We start from the raw sequence: 16,577 nt of genomic DNA, 5'->3' as shown, positions 1-16,577 counted from the left end.
GCACGGACTGGAGATTTTAGACCAAGTTAGCTTCGAGGCATCTGGGGCTACACCACTGTCAGTTTCACACAGGATATCAGCAAATTGAACAGAGCCTTTTCCCCTTTCAACAGCTTTCATGCCCCACCCCCACCACCTCATGCACAGTCCCTTGGTCCCCACCTCTCCAGATACCCACTAGTGAGTGTGCAGTGGTCCATATCCTGGGGGAAGCGCAGGACAAGAGCCCAGATGGCCCAGATCCTGGGGCTGGCTTCTGTAGCATCTGCTAACCAGTGTGCCGAGCTTTTATAGATCTTTCTCTCCACTTGCTTTCTAAAAATGGGAGATAACCTTCACTCAGGACCAAGTCTAACCTCTTCCTTTCTTAGACTGCTCTTACTTTGTCTCTCCTTTTCCACTGCGTCCTCTGCTCACCCCTGCCTTTCCAACTTTAGATGCTCCGTTCCCTTCCATCCTTTCCTTTGTATTCAGCTTCTGTGTGAAAACAGAAGGTTTTCCTTATCTTATCCTTTCAGAGATGTTTACACATGGGTAGGAACAGATCAGATAAACAGGAACTTAGGTTAATTTAATAGAAAAAATAAAATATGGAATAACATTGATTTTGGCCAGTATCAATTACAACCATTCTACTATATTTTACAAAAAAACAACTGAACATTTTACACATGTACAGTATTTTTCAGTAAAAGTGGATTTGGATTTAACAGTGGATCACTAGTTAAGAATAAAAAAGACAAAAGAAAACAGAAGATAGGACTTTTGTCTCCAGAAGGTTAGAGCATTTGTTAAGTCTCCAAACTTTGTACTATCCATTACATATATCTCATTATGAATATATATATTTATACATAATATATAACATTAACTTAAACTTTGAAAGCATTATGTCCTAGTTAATAATATTCTGTAGATAAACGAGGCAGTAACACACTAGTAGTTAACCCAGTATTTCCGTGATGTGTGCCTGCATGGTCGGTGGGAATGGAACACACATTGGTGGACCTCAGTGAATTTGGCTGACATTGTTGATGGTTATTTGTTTAAGAACACAGGCGTCATTTTTTATCTTTCCTATTGTAGTAACTTTGTGCCTCATCTAGTACGGGCTGGTTCAATCAAATGGATTCCTTTGCAGGCAAATCTGGTCTTGCCATCTGCTTGACTTTGCTTTCGGCTTGTGCTTAGATTTGTCCATTTAGAGACTGTGACTTGAAGTGTGAGACTCTATCTGCCATCCCCTGGATTAATTTACTTTCTTCAGGTCAGAAGGACCTGCAGTGTTAGGAAAATGAAAGCTGCTCAGCAAAATCAATGGAGTCCCTACTGATGAATCATTCTGTGACTCAGTGTTACTATAATGCTATTAAAGAGGGTCATTAGACTCAAATTATTCATCTTAGATTAGACTTTAACTTTGATGCCTAGGAATGAATATTTTCAAGGTAGGCTTTTCCCTAGCTTGTTGACTGGGTGGGGATCTCAGCATCCACTTCCCAGCTCCTTCCTCCAATAATCCCTATTGATATCATCCCTGTTCTCAGCTGTGAAGCCAGTGACATCTGGGAAGTGAGGCTCTCACAGCATCAAGCCTGCAAGATGGCTGGTCACTCCCAAGGAAAATGAGGTCACCAATGGAGTTTTGATATGAAAAGTGAAGAAAACTGATGAGTCTATCCTTCCCTAGATAGAGAAGCTCAGAATCGGTAAAAAGATCAGGCATCATTTCTAACCACTGATCTCAAATAGTTTTCACATAATTCAGTCTGCTAGATTCCAGGATGTACTTAAGAGTTGTAGAAAACCGGTGAGGGTATTTCCAAGAAAACAGACGATCTCATTGACATCCAGTGGACAGATGTATCATAGCACGGTTATAGAGGGACAGAGGAATGGGAAATAACAGAACCAGGAGGGTACAATCATGCCACCCATCTTCAATTTCCAGTTTTATTTTCTGAAAATGACAAAATGATAAAACTTCTAATAAGCACCATTGAAAAACATTGCCCGGCCGACTTGGGCACGAGCTTAAATATTATTTAAATAATTCCATTTCTTAAAAAATACAGGACCTTTTAGAAACTTGACTCCAGGAAGAAATTTCCCGCATCATATCCAAAATGCTTCCCATCACAACAAATGGAATTTCTGATGGACTTAAAAAAAAAAATGCTATGGGGATAATGGCCGTATAGCACCAGGAGATCGTGCAGGGTCTACAAAGTGAACACTCCAGATTTCAGGGGAGCTGGATGAGGCCCAGCTATTTTGTGTAACTTTGCATTCTGTCCATCACCAATCTGACTATGCGGAGTGATCCCATTTGACCAGCTGTGTGTAAAATAACCCAATCTGCAAAGCCAAGGCCAATAGCAGCAAGTCTATCTGATGAAACCAGTGCAGCAGACTTCTCAAGTGAGTATAATGCCAAAACCAGCACATAATGCATGAAGTAAATTATGTGTGGAAAGGATCAATGTTCAACTGTGAAAAACTAAGACAAACGACATTGAATACAACTCTGAGGGATGTTCTTAATGCCCTTAGGTCCGCTTTGCTGTCATTTCCCCCAACGGTGGACTCAAGCATGAAAAATGACAGATGCAAGAGCTTTCTCTCTGATTTTGATCTATGTCTGCTCTTGTGATGTTTTTGGAAGGTATTTTTAGGCATCTCAAAGGGGAAACAAGCAAGTAAATGCAAAGGGGGAAAAAAACGGACCTTCAAAACCAGGGCAGGAAATCAAATCATTACTTTAACGTCAAATTTTGGCATCAAATGCTTTGGTCATACAATACTGTCTCTGTGGTTCTGGCTGTTTAGCACTAAACACCCAGGTATAAAAGGTAGGCTTGTTGTAGGTTTATTTTTTTTTTTTCCATTTAAGTTCTGACAAAACAGTTCACCATCTCCCTGCACAAATTTGAGAGAGAGAGAAAAAGAGAGCGAAAAAGAGAGAGGTGGCTTGCTTTTTTTTTCTTTTTTTTTTCTTTTTAATAATAATATGGAGTAATCTATAAGTCTACAGGAACAGAGAAATCTAAGATGGCCGCTCAGCCTTGGAATGTACATGTTTTGCAGCAAAGTTGTTGAAGAACCTTCCTCTGGCACAGATTGTTCTTTTTCACTAGCATACAGAAGCCTCCTTCGGCCCAGGACTCTTCCGTTGCTTTTCCAGGAAGTCAGCAAGACAGAGGGGGAGGTGAGGACGAGGGCAGCATGATGTACACGTGGAAGAAGGTTTTGATTGGCCAGAGAGGCAGATGGGGGGATTGGAAGAGATCATTGAGGAGCAGTCAACAAGGAGGAAATTGGGTCCACGCAAAGTGATTTCAGTCAACAGCATTGTTTTTCAAGAAGAGAGATTGCGGTCCAGTGGTGAATGTGATTGGTGTCCATTTATGAAAGGAAAAAAGGATTCGAAAAAAAGAATAAATTAGAAATCAATAACAATATAAGTAAGGAATTTGTCTTCTCAGAATTACCTAGAGCAGAGAGTATACAGTCATTTATACTATATTTCATTGAGTCCAAGACACTGGATTTAAGATGCACCATTATTTTACGTACTATCGAGAAAAGAACGTGCTTCATTCATCTTATTACATGGTGACCCAAGAGCCTCCTCAATTAGAATATTAATGTTATGCTTATGGAATATTGGTTAAATATTCTATAACAGGCTGTTTTGTTGCTGTGCTTATAAAGAAACTATTCCAAACTATGTAGTTCAACACATGTAGTAGTAACCATGTACCTAAGTCCGTGACAAAGTCACAGGCAAGGACAGCTGTATCACATCAACCTAGCGGACAAAAGTGGCTGCAGGCTGCCATAAATTATAAGATGCATCTGATTCCAGGGATGTTAAAATGTTAAGAAAAAAAAAAGTATGTCTTAGAATCATTGAAATATGACAGTTGAAAGAGAATAAATCACAAACTCATAAATGCAATTGCTATGTGATTTGAAAAGCCTGGTAAGCCATCGGTGATTTCGGGATTTAGCTGACCTAAAATGGGCTCATTACGAGAGACGGTTCTTCATTTTCTACTCTTTCCCACAATCCTGGATGCACCCCTTCTACCGGCGTGCCATCTGGCATAACTTATCCCAGGTTTAGCATGGTTTAGAGAAGGCAGTTAAAGCATCACAGATGTGGCCATGCCTGGCACCAGTGCTGTGGATGAAAATTTCAAGCGTCTGTGGATCTTTTGAGTCCAGAAAATCTTCCTGTTTCCTGTCACCGATTTCAAAATTCTGGTCAGATCCAGGTATGGTACCATGTTTTTAACTAAAAAGTGATACTTACATGGTCCCTGAAGTGCCACCACCCAACCCTGTATCCCTGCGCTGTGTGGTGAGAACACAGAGCCTGAGTGGGTCTGGCCCATTCCTGCTGGACTAATCCTATGGCCAAGAAGCCATGAAGACGCAAAGTCACCTATGATGCTCTGTGGAAATGAGCCCGTTGATGATGCTCTAACACGTCTCATCATGTGCCACGTTCTTTCAGATGTCTTTTTGAAATTCCTCATAGGAAGTTTTAGAATGACCATACAAGGTCAGTGGTATTAGCCGCCTCATTTTTATAGGTGAGGGAAGCGAGGCCCAGAGAAGTTTATCACCTGCCCAAGACCTAGAGCCCAGAAAGGAACGACAGTATTCTGACTCCTGAATCCATACTCCCCCAACTAGAGCACTGTTCTACCTCTTGTGAAATTTCTAGAAGAGGGCCCATTCAAAGGAAGGCAGAGAATAAACCAAGGGAAATGCCCTTGTCCAGGAAGACTCTTCTAAGTATAGAGTTTTTTATTATTCTATTTTCAAATAATCCGAAGGTACTTAAAAATAACAGTGGTTCAAAATGATGTCTTTCTAGGTCACTGAGATGTGTGTCTGCATAAAGTCCAGACTCAAATTTTAGGGCCCCCTCTGTGTGAATTATACCGAGACTCAAAATTCACAGAATGTTAAAGTTGGAATAATTTAGCTTCATTCAGTTATAAATGGGGAAGCTGAGGCTAGAAAACTGAGAGAACTTGGCATTTGTCGGGTGGTCAGGGAGAATAGAGTAAGCCAGAGATTCCCAAATCTGGCTGCACATCAGAAACACTTGAGAAGTTTCTAAAAATATCCATACTTAGCACCCTCAGACCAATTTCCCAGGAATCTTCAGGAAAGGTGTGTGGTCCTGGCATTTTAGTTGAGAACCATGTATGCAAAGAAAAAAAAATGGACCAACACTTAGAAGTCTTAAGTTCTACATTGGGTCTATCATTAATTCCTTGCCTCTCAGGTTGAATAAAAGATTCAGGTACCATTTGATTATAATTTACTTGTCAAAAATTTAAGTAATCCAAAAAGGAGTGGCAATAAACTGGCATCTTCACATGATAGAATTTTATGCTGTAATGAAAAATGAAGGTTCTGAGGACTTTTTAAACATAGGATGATGTTTATGTCTAACACTTAGTACAAAAAGCAGGATACAAACCTCCATGTACATGGTATTTTAAAACATCTTGTCAAAAGTACATACGGTGAGAGACGAGAAAGACACACATGAAAAAACTAATTAGAAAATATTGCCTATTATATTCTAAGGATATTGCATTGTGGAAAAAGTAAATCTATGGAGACAGTAAAATAAATTAGTAGGTTCTGGGGCGGGGGGACAGGAGGGAGGGAAAGGCGGAACACATAGGCTTTTTAGGGCAGTGAAAGTGTCCTGTATGATTATTACAGTGGTGGATATGTATCCTTCTTCATTTGTCCAAACTCATAGAATGTACATCACCAAGAGGGAACCTTGATGTGAACCATGAGCTTTGGGTGATAACGGGGTGTCAGTGAAGGGTCACTGATTATAACAAATGTAACTAGTCCGGTGTAGGACGCGAATAATGGGGGAGCGTGTGTGTGTGTGTGTTGCAGGGGTCGGTTGGCATATATAGATCTCTGTACTTTCTGCTCAATTTTGCTGTGACCCCTAAAACTCTAAACCCCAAAGTTTGCTAATTAAAACAAATAAAACAAACATAACTAGGGCCATCTTGGCCAGTGGAACTACAGGTGACTTCTTTTAATTAAAAAAAAAAAAAAACAAAAAACCAAACCAAAAGCCACTGAGGGTGTGAGTTCAAGAAGAATGAATGCCAGCAAGATATTGGGCACGTTCTAGCTGACTCATGCTTGATAGTTTATGTGGAAATATACTGGATCTCAACAGAAAACGAGGCTGGAGAGGAACAGTCTGTACTCACCGTCCTTGCAGATGGCTCCCATCTGACACGTCCCGAAGTCTAAGAGATACCCGCTGAGGCAGCTCGTACAGTCCTTGAAGCCCGGACCGTTGCACGTCAGGCAGCTAGCATCACATCTACGGGGAAAACGTACAGTTCGTGCTTTCACGTCAGGCTCGAGAAAAGACGTTTGCTACCCACCTCTTACGGACGTTTTAAACTCCATTCCCCCTTGGAAAATGGCCCGGAAGCGTCTGGTTGCTGTAATTGCTACCTTTGCCGACATTAAAGCCCAGCAGGTAGACGGATTTTAAAAGACAGAACGCACTGTACTGGAAACCAAAATATTACTTTAAAGATTTCGTTTTTTTTAAAGAGTTTATTTATTTATTTGACAGACAGAGATCACAAGTAGGCAGAGAGGCAGAGAGAGAGAGAGAGGAGGAAGCAGGCTCCCTGCAGAGCAGAGAGCCCGATGGGGGGCTCGATCCCAGGACCTGGGGTCATGACCTGAGCCAAAGGCAGAGGCTTTAACCCGCTGAGCTACCCAGGAGCCCCAACTTTAAAGGTTTTAAAGTGCTCCTGGGACGGAAAGGAAGCATTTGAGAGAAGCTGGGTGAACGCTGCAGGACAGAGTCCGCAGGAAAAATCTGGGAAGTCATGTCAGCATAGTAGCTGTTTGGGTCCAGCAAGGAGGCCGGCGCTCCCGGGCTGGGCGGAAGGCGCGGGACACTTACTTCTTGCAGGATTTGTGTCCGTTCTCTGCCGAGCGGTCCAAGTAGTAGCTGAGGCTACAGGTCTGCACGCAGCGCCCGTCCTCCATGAAGTAGGCTTCGGCGCAGCTGCTACACGCGTCCGCGCCCGGCCCTTGAAAGCAAGACAAAGGCGGGAAACAGAGACAAAATCTCAGAACAGCTCGCACGAGGGGCTGTGGCCTGTGTGGCTGGTGACAAGGGCACGAATACGTTGTCATTTTAAGAGTCACAATTTCGTATTGTGCTTTCCCTCACATTCTATGGGGAAAAAAAAACAAAACACTCACTCCCCGTTTAAATTGAACCCATTTGCCAAAACCATCAAATGCCCTCGGAAGGAGGCGGTGGTCTCCCCGTGGCTATTCTGAGAATCCAGGCAGGAGTCCTGGAGGAGAACTGGGTTTCTCCGGCATTTATTTTAACACTATCTGGTGGGGCTGCGGGAGTGAAGGCTGACGCCAGGGCAACAAGCACCAAACCAGAGCCAGAGGAATAAACCACAGGACGGGGGGCAAGATACCAGCACAGGCGGCACAGAAGCGGTGACAGGGCTGGCAGTCGTGGCCGTTGAAGTACTGGCCGTCCTCGCAGGCGACGGAGCACTGGGACCCCTGCAGGCTGAAGACAGACACACGGACGCTGTGATCGAACCAACGAGGTCATGACTCCCCGGCTCCCCGTGCAATGCTGCCGCACCTCCCCGAGACCCATGGCTTGGCCAAGCTTCCAAGCAGGGGAAATCGCTGCGCACCCCTTCTCTTCTCCTTCCCGATGCCTATCCTGCTTCTCTGTGCCTGTGATGATGTCTCCAGCCTGTATGCGTGCTCCGAGCTCCGTGGACCGTTCTCTTCATCTTCAGGCTGGCCGGCGCCTCCCTTCTTTGCTCTGCACCTTAAACCTCCCCACCCTGGGGGTGCTTAAAAGGATCTTACTCACAAAACTCATTACTTAGCAATACGTCTGACAACTCTGATAGCCCTATGATGTAATAAACTTAAAAATTGTTTTGTTATTATAGCAAAACAGTAGGAACACGGGGTAACATGAGTTCCAACTGAATAAAGGGCACAGTGATCTCTAGCTAGCCCGCTCTCCTGGGAGTAGCTACTTTTGTTTCTATTTCTGGTTTTAGTTCTTCTGCTGGTTCCCATCAGAACCACACCACTGCAGTACACTTTGCCTCTATTTCCTGATTTATTTTAAATGCTAATGAATAACGTTGTAAAATGACCTGCCTATGCTGATTCCCCAAACATCCCAACTTTTCTTAATTGTATTATTGTTTCCAGGTGTTCTCTCTACCCTATTTTTCTCTTTCTGGCGCTCTTGGTATCTATTACAGTTGCCAGAATGTTGAATGAGGAATGCGTATTTTTTCTCTTTTCTAATATCGATTATGATAGTTTTCATAGTGAATAGATCAGTTCTTAAAATTAAAAAACCTAGAATTTAGGACCTTTAATCTACAAATATTGCTCACTGAATCAATAGTGTGATTGCAGCTACAGATTAGCACCTGTAATCCTACGTCACCAAAGAGATGATCCTACAAGATGGGTATCTAAGCAACAGGTTCAATGGTTTTTATTTAAGCAACAGGTTCAATGGTTTTTATTTAAGCAACAGGTTCAAATGGTTTTTACTCTCTGAGACTCTATATTGTTCCAGTGCACATCTTAGTTGACTGTGCTTTGTATTTGGATCACACTAACTTGGAAAAGTAGAATTTATTTTTCTCTATTGGAAAGAACAAAAACAGATAAAAACAGATCCCAAACAGTCCTGTTAACATTTTAATCCACTTCCTTCCAGTATTTTATGTGTATGTATTTCTGTTTGTTCTTAGCCACTCTTTAAACAATGATGATAGTAACAATAATAATTTAAATAATAGATCTCTTGAGGCAAAATGGTCAACCCTCAAAGCCTCTAAGGAAAGGGCAGGGAGTCTCAGGGACACAGAGGGCAGCGTAACTCAAAGTGTACTCCATTCACAGACCTGACTGGCCAGGGAGCGATGTCATTTAAAGAGCCAGTAAGAGAAAATCTCTGCCCTTCCCATGGAACTGGAAAAAAGGACATTGTATCAAATGTATCGTTTTGTGGGAGGCAATAGGACCGCCAAAAAACTTATCAAAGTTGAAAAAAAGCTGCCTCATATTTCTAGTAAAGGGCATTCCTTCTGAGGTTGGCATGTGTTGAGAGAGAGGCTGTGTTGTGTGAGGAGGGAATGAATGTTAAGTGGGTTGTGCAATTGAGAGCAGGCTCTGTGTGTACTCCGAAGCTTTCTGGTGCTTCCAAAATACAGCGGTGGTGTGGCTAACCTGCCTGGTACAGGGGACACCTGGGTTCTTTCTGTGATCCATTAGCTGGGTTGGAATCCTGCTGTCCCACATGCTTGGGTGCCTGTGGCTTCCGAGCACTTAAAAATGTGGTTAGTAAGGCCCAGGAATGGGACTTTAAACTTTATTTATTTTTAGTTAATTTCGGTCTACATTTTACAAATTGGCCCTCGGTTCAGTTACTGGCAAAACTGAGTAAGTTTGGCACAAAGCTGGCTATACAAAATCTCCTTTGACTAAATTTTGTAAAATCCAAGTACAGAACAAGTATTTCTCATAAAAAATTACTGTCCAAGTTGAGATGTGCATTGTGCTTTCTGGGATCAAATGCACCCCAGATTTTGGTATAACAACAAAAAAGAACATAAAACATCTCGCTAGGTCTTTTCATTGATTACATATTGATTCTATTGAAACAGTAATATTTTGGATATATTTGATTAATATTTTTTTAAATTTTATTTTTTTTTTATTTTATTTTTTTAAAGATTTTATTTATTTTTCAGCGACAGAGGGAGAGCGAGCGAGCACAGGCAGACAGAGGCAGAGGGAGAAGCAGGCTCCCCACCGAGCAAGGAGCCCGATGTGGGACTCGATCCCAGGACGCTGGGATCATGACCTGAGCCGAAGGCAGCTGCTTAACCAACTGAGCCACCCAGGCGTCCCTGATTAATATTTTTTTAAATGTTACCCATATCTTTTTACTTCCTTTAATGTGGCTACTGGCATATATGAAATAAAATGAACATATAAGGCTCTCATATTTCCACTGGAGAGTGCTGGTTAATGAACTCTGTAAAATGTTCCCTAAGAACCACAGTTGACTGAACTCTTGAACAACATGAGTTTGAACTGCATGAGCCCACTTCTAAGTGGATTTTTTTTTTTTATAAATATAATACAGTACTCTATATTTTCTTCTTCTTCTTTTTTTTTTTACTACTTGGTAATTTATTTATTTATTTATTAAATTTCTTTTCAGTGTAACAATATTCATTGTTTTTGCACCACACCCAGTGCTCCATATGCAATAAGTGGCCTCCTAAATACCTGGCTCCCCCAACCTCCTACCCCCCGTCTCTTCAAAACCCTCAGGTTGTTTTTCAGAGTCCATAGTCTCATGGTTCACCTACCCTTCCAATGTATTTTCTTTATAATTGTCCTAACATTTCTCTAGGCTTTCTTGTAAGAATACAGTGTAGAATACATAGAACACAAATGTATTGACTGTTATTTGTAAGTTTTCTTTTCAACCGTAGTAATTGGTAGTTACGTAGTTAAGAGTAACTTAAGGACTTAAGACTTATATGTGGTTTTCATCTGCATGAGGTTGGGGCCCCTAATCCCTGAGTTGTGCAAGGGTCAACTGTATAGAAAATAGTTGTAAATAATCTTTTATTTCTCATGGACCAATTATGTGTCTGTTACTGGAATAAGATTTCACAAATATTATCACAGTTGATCCTTTTCATCATTCAGCAATGTGGGGGTTAGTATCTCATTTTATAGATGACAAAACTGAAGTTCAGAGTGGCTCAGTGACTTGGCCAGGATCCCACAGCTGACTAACAGAAGAGGGTTTGAGCCCACATCTACCTTGTCTCACTTCTTGTCTCTGCTCCTTCTGCAAGAAGAATTAGGGGGCTGACTAGACTGATATTTATCAAGGCCCAAAGTCTTGAGATGAAAGGTACTAAGCCAATTACTACTGAATGCATTTATGAAAAAAACCCAGGGTTAAAAAAAAGATATATTAGAACATCATTTTTATTTAGATTAAGGTTTCATTTGTTTGAGAGAGAGACGGTCAGAGCATGAGTAGGGGGAGGGACAGAGGGAGAAGGAGAAGCCGACTCCTCTGGTTCAATCCCAGGACCCCCAAGGTCATGACCTGAGCTAAAGGCAGATGCTTAACTGACTGAGCCATGCATGTGCCCTGATGCTCTGATATTAAATATACAGAATCACCTGCCCGGAGCCTGCTGAGTTCACTCGCCAATTAAAGGCAGAAACAGAGGTATTCTCAATACTTAAAAAAGATCTGCATGCAGCAGATTTCAGGCTCTCTACAAACTCAGGGTCCAACTCCTTACCCAGCAGAGGATGGTCTGACCTTCTCTGTGGAAATCCAGGGGCTACCTAGTTCATGCGAGCTGTGTCTTGTTTTCTTGCGGAAGCTATCAGATATCTGGCTTTAGCAATGAGCAAGTCGTCCAGTTCAGAAAAACATCGCCAGGTGTTAAATCTATGTGCATACCGGATCATAATGGAACCAAGCCTGAGGTACTTAAGATAAGAGCATGATTGGCTATATGGAGAGAATAATACAGATAAGGGAAGAGTTTCTGACCATCAAAGGAATGAATCAGGAGGATTAAATATAATTCATTGGTATTACCTACACATTAATCCTTGACGGGGATGCTGTGCTGGCCAAAAAGCACTGAGAAAGCCTCTCAAAAAGCCGTTTTTACTTATGTGTATCAGAGCCATCTTTTCTGAAGAGAATTTTCCTTGGTGTGTGAACCTCCCTTAGCGAAGATGGCATCCAATTTGTCACATATAATGGTAAAGATAATGCAAATAGCAAATCAGGTGTTTGAATGGGAGTCAAACCAAGGGTGACGGTAAGAGGATTACTTTTTTACATGTTGTGTTTATACTGAGAAACTCCTTGGGCTGTGTGACTTAACAAGATCCTTCACTCTCTTACCTTAACCCATCCCTGCATTCTGTACAGTTGTGGAATTCAGTACATGTCTTGCAGTTTTCACTGCATTTCCGGCAAAGATTTTTCTCTGTTAAAAACAGAACAAAAAAACCCAACACATACACACAAAAGGAACAGTTATAAATCAGTTGGTCATTGGATTCCATAAGAGCAGGTGAAGATGTTCTGATGTTTGCTAATGTACACGACAGTACACATACGTGACCTTGAGCCGAATATTTCATGAACAGCCCCACATTGGACGTTTGCTCTCACTTTCCAGCAACGCGAACAAAGGTGGGAAAATGCAGGCTGGGACATGCCTCACATCTTCCATTTTGCAGACAAAGGAACAACAGCCCGTTGACTTCTTAGTTGAATAGCTGATTGGTTTCCCCCCCCTCTTCTTTCTCTCTCTCCCAAGTGGGGTTTCCTTACTTCTGACAATGACCATCCCACTAACAAAGACGCTGGGGCAACGCTAGGATGTCAAGGTTGAGAAGCAGTGTCTGGGGCTGTGGGATGGAAAGGTGGGCCCCCATGCTCACAGTGTGTAGGAGCACTCTGAAGAACGCCGCCAGAAAAGGGAATCTGCATTTAAGATGGCAGGGTAATAAGGGGTGATAATGTATTTCTTGTATTGTCTAGAATAGTGTTGCATACTTTATAGCGGCTGTGACATTGATATGTTACTATAGTTCAGATACGTCTCCATTCTGGAGAATAGAAATATACTGGATTAGAGCAAATACACCATGAATATGGTTTTCCTGTTTAATCCCAAAGACCGATCGATCCCCATTGGAAAAAAATGGCAAATGTACGCTTATGCAATAGTGAAAAACGGTGATTCTCAATACCATCTCTGAGCTGCAAGTGAATTATAACCATGTGTATGTGTAGGATTGAATGAGCTTTGTTCACAGGCTTCTTGTCCTCCACCTACTCCTTAAATGTTGGCGTTCTTCAAGGTTCCATAGAGGAATACAGCTTTAATGGATTCCTATAAGGACCTCCCGAAGGTCCACTTCCTTTCTCAAGTCTAAGCCTCCCCTACCCTTCCCCATGAAATACGAAATGCTCTATAATCTTATGGTAGTCCCCACATGGTCTTCCCTTCACTCTGCCGTTGAGATTCCTGGACAAGGCACAGGATCTGAAGTCCAAGGACCTAGATTTGAATTCTGCTTTTAGTATTTCTGGTGGGCAAGTTCAAGGTCTCTGTTCTCTGCTCCACAGACATTCCAGTGATGCTGACCTTTCAGGTAACTATCTTGAGGGGATAATGAAATTACTCAGGGGAACTGTGTGAATTTGAAAGCACTGTAAATGTGTTGACCGTAATTATTACCAGTCATGATCATATCTGATCACTGTGTCTTCAGGAGGAAAATATAACAAAAGTCAGTTACACGGAAGGAGAGAGAAGCAGAGACCACCCGTATCAGCAAAGCCACTGTCTCAACAGTCTTCCTCCACTACAAACGTCCCAGGCTCTGGGGACACGACGGACTCTCAGTTATCTCTATCCTGTTATGCACCATCTCAGCCAAATTTCTTTGCCAAGATTCTGCCTTCTGGATAGAATTTTGAATTTTTTCTACAAGAAATACTGCTTATTTCTGGGGATCCCTCACACTCCCCTCCCCACTCTTATTTTTCCTTTCTCTATCAGGATGATGCTCATGTTCCAAATTTTTGGGGAAAAGGAACTACTTGGAAATCCTACCCACCATTCTATAGGGTAAGGTGAGACTCCATTTGCCTTCTGGAAAAAATGCTTGCCTTTGAGTCAAGGGACTCTGACTTCTTAAGAAAATTGTTGCCTAATTTCTGAAACACAACTCTTACTCATTTACACTTGGGTCTTCTTTCTTAGGTCGTGCAGAAACAGGAGATAATCAGCGTCGTCATGCACCATGGTGTGACACGCTTGTTAGTTACCGAGAATTCAGAAATAAAGCAGAAGGGTGCTACCGGAGCACTAACAGGTAGGAAAGCCCAAGGATTACTTAATTCTCCAGTGAATGTACCTTTGTTTGTTTCCTAATGATGACTGATTAGGGCCCAGACTCCTGAAGTGAAGTGACGTGTTCATTTACAGATTTTTGTTTGTTGCAAAAGATTTGTGTGTGGAAAAAGCCCCTCAAATTCGATTTGTATTGCCTGGTAGGAAATTATTCATTTCTTAATTGAAGTATAATTAACAATGTTATATTAGTTGCAGATATAGAATAGATTGATTTGATGATTCCATATATTACTCACTGTTGACCATGGTAACTGCAGTCCCCATCTGTCACCGTGCAGTGTTATTACAGTATTATGGACGATACTGCCTAGCTGTACTTTTCACCTCTGTGACTTCCTTATTTGATAACTGGAACTTTGTACCTCCCCTTTATCTTTTCTACCCATCCCTCCATCCACCTCTGCTCTGGCCACCACCAGTTGTTCTCTGTATTTAAGGGTCTTTATTATTGTTTGTTTGTTTGCTTCCACATACAAGTGAAATTCTGTGGCATTTGTCTTTCTCAGTCTGATTTATTTCACTTAGCATGATACCCTATAGCTCCATCCGTGTCGTCACTAATGGCAAAATCTCACTCTCCTATATGGCTGGGTAATATTCCACTGTGTTTGTGTGTGTGTATGCCACTTTTTTACAAGTTTTTAATTCCAGTGTAGATAATATACAGTATATTAGTTTCAGGTGTACAATACGGTGATTCAGCACTTCCGTATACCACCCAGTGCTCATCAGGACAAGTGTACACCGTAATCCCCATCACCTGTTTCACTCTTCCTCCCACCCCCCTCTGGCAACTATCACTTTGCTCTCTATAGTTAAGAGTCTGCTTTTTGGGTTTGTCTCTTTTCCCTTGGACCATTTGTTTTGCTTCTTGGAGTGAAATCCTGTGGTATTTCTCTTTCTCTGACTGAGCATTATACTCTCTAGCTTCATGCATGTTGTTGCAAATGGCAAGGTTTCATTCTTTTTAATGGCTGAATAATACTCCATTGTGTATGTGTGTGTGTATGATGAATGGATAATCCTTTATGCGTTCATCTATCAGTGAACACCTGGGTTTCTTGCATGCCTCGGCTATTGTAAATAATGTTGCAATAAACAAAGGGGTGCATACATTATTTTTAATTGGCATTTTTTGTATTCTTTGGGCAAATTCCCATAGTGGGATTCCTGGATTTTATGGCATTTGATTTGAATCTTTTGAGGAGCTGCCACCCTGTTTTCCACAGTGGCCGCACCAGTTTACAGTCCCACTGCAGTGCATTAAGGTTCTCTTTTCTTTCCATCCTTGCCAACACTTGTTACAATTTGTTTCTTGATACTGACTAGAGTTCTTTCTTGAGAGCTATTCTAAAATGTGTGAGGGGTCTCTCCTTGTGGTTTTGATGTGCACTTCCCTGATGATGAGTGATGCTAAACATCTTTTAATATGTCTGTTGGCCATCTGTGTATCTTCTTTGGAAAAACTTCTATTCAGATCCTCTGCCCATTTTTTTTTTTAATTGCATTGTATTTTGGGTGTTGAGTCGTATACGTTCTTTATAGGTTTTAGATATTAACCCTTATCAGATACATCATTTGCAAGTATCTTCTCCCATTCACCAGGTTGTTTTTTTATTTTGTTGATGGTTTTCTTTAGTGTGAAAAAGCTTTTCATTTTGGTGAAGTTCCTATATAGTGGCTGTTTTTTCCTGGGCCTGAAGAGACCTATCCATACATACGTTGCTAAGGGCAATGTTCCAGAAATTACTGCCTATGCTTTCTTTTACGACTTTTATGGTTTCAGGTCTCCCATTTAGGTGTTTATTCCATTTTGAATTTATTTTTGTGTATGGGGTAAGGAAGTGGTGCCGTTTCCTTCTCTTGCATTCAGCCGTCCAGTTTTCCCAGCACCATGTACTGAAGAGACCATCTTTTCTCCATTGTGTATTCTTGCTTCCTTTGTCATAGAATAATTGAACAAATAGATGTTGGTTTATTTCCGGGGTTTCTATCTTGCTCCATTGATCTGTGTCTAATTTTTGTTCCAGCGCTATGCTGTTGTGATTACTATACCTTTGTAGGCGATCTTGAAATCCGGGATTGTGATACCTTCAGCTTTGTTCTTCTCTCTCAGTATTGTTTTGGCTACTCAAAGTCTTTAGTGGTTCTATACAGAATTTAAGATTATTTGCTGTAGTTCTGTGAAAAATGCTTTGGTATTTTGAATAGAAATTGCAATGCATCTGTAGATTGCTTTGGGTAGTATAATAATATTCTTCCAATCCATGAGCATGGTGTATCTATCTACTTGTTCGTGTCACCTTGAATTTCTTTCATGGGTGTCTTACAGTTTTCAGGATACAGGTCTTTTACCTCCTTGATTAAATTTATTTCTAGGTATCTTATTCTTCCTGGTGCAATTTACAAATGAGATTGTTACGTTCACTTCTTTTTGCTACTTCATTATTTTGTATCTTGAAACTTCACTGAATTCATTTATCAGTT

At 41.4% G+C, this 16,577-nt stretch overlaps 1 protein-coding gene across 3 annotated transcripts in view; it reads right to left on the bottom strand.

The window, feature by feature from the left end:
• Positions 1–16,577, bottom strand: part of PCSK5 (proprotein convertase subtilisin/kexin type 5) — a 443,312-nt gene that overhangs the window by 146,633 nt on the left and 280,102 nt on the right. For 2 of the 3 annotated variants that reach the window (XM_032866664.1, XM_032866665.1), the window contains exons 17-20: positions 12,062–12,146; positions 7,527–7,624; positions 6,989–7,118; positions 6,273–6,388 (exon numbers count right to left, since the gene is read on the bottom strand). In XM_032866664.1, the coding sequence (XP_032722555.1) occupies positions 6,273–6,388; positions 6,989–7,118; positions 7,527–7,624; positions 12,062–12,146 (429 nt within the window). Of the gene's footprint in view, positions 1–550; positions 3,176–6,272; positions 6,389–6,988; positions 7,119–7,526; positions 7,625–12,061; positions 12,147–16,577 lie in introns of those variants that run through there. The other variant, XM_032866666.1, reaches the window with a different exon arrangement.

The sequence above is a fragment of the Lontra canadensis genome, unplaced genomic scaffold, assembly GCF_010015895.1.
Source record: "Lontra canadensis isolate GAN:19392208 unplaced genomic scaffold, GSC_riverotter_1.0 scaffold31, whole genome shotgun sequence".
NCBI lineage: Eukaryota > Metazoa > Chordata > Mammalia > Carnivora > Mustelidae > Lontra > Lontra canadensis.
This window is presented reverse-complemented; position numbering and strand designations above follow the sequence as displayed.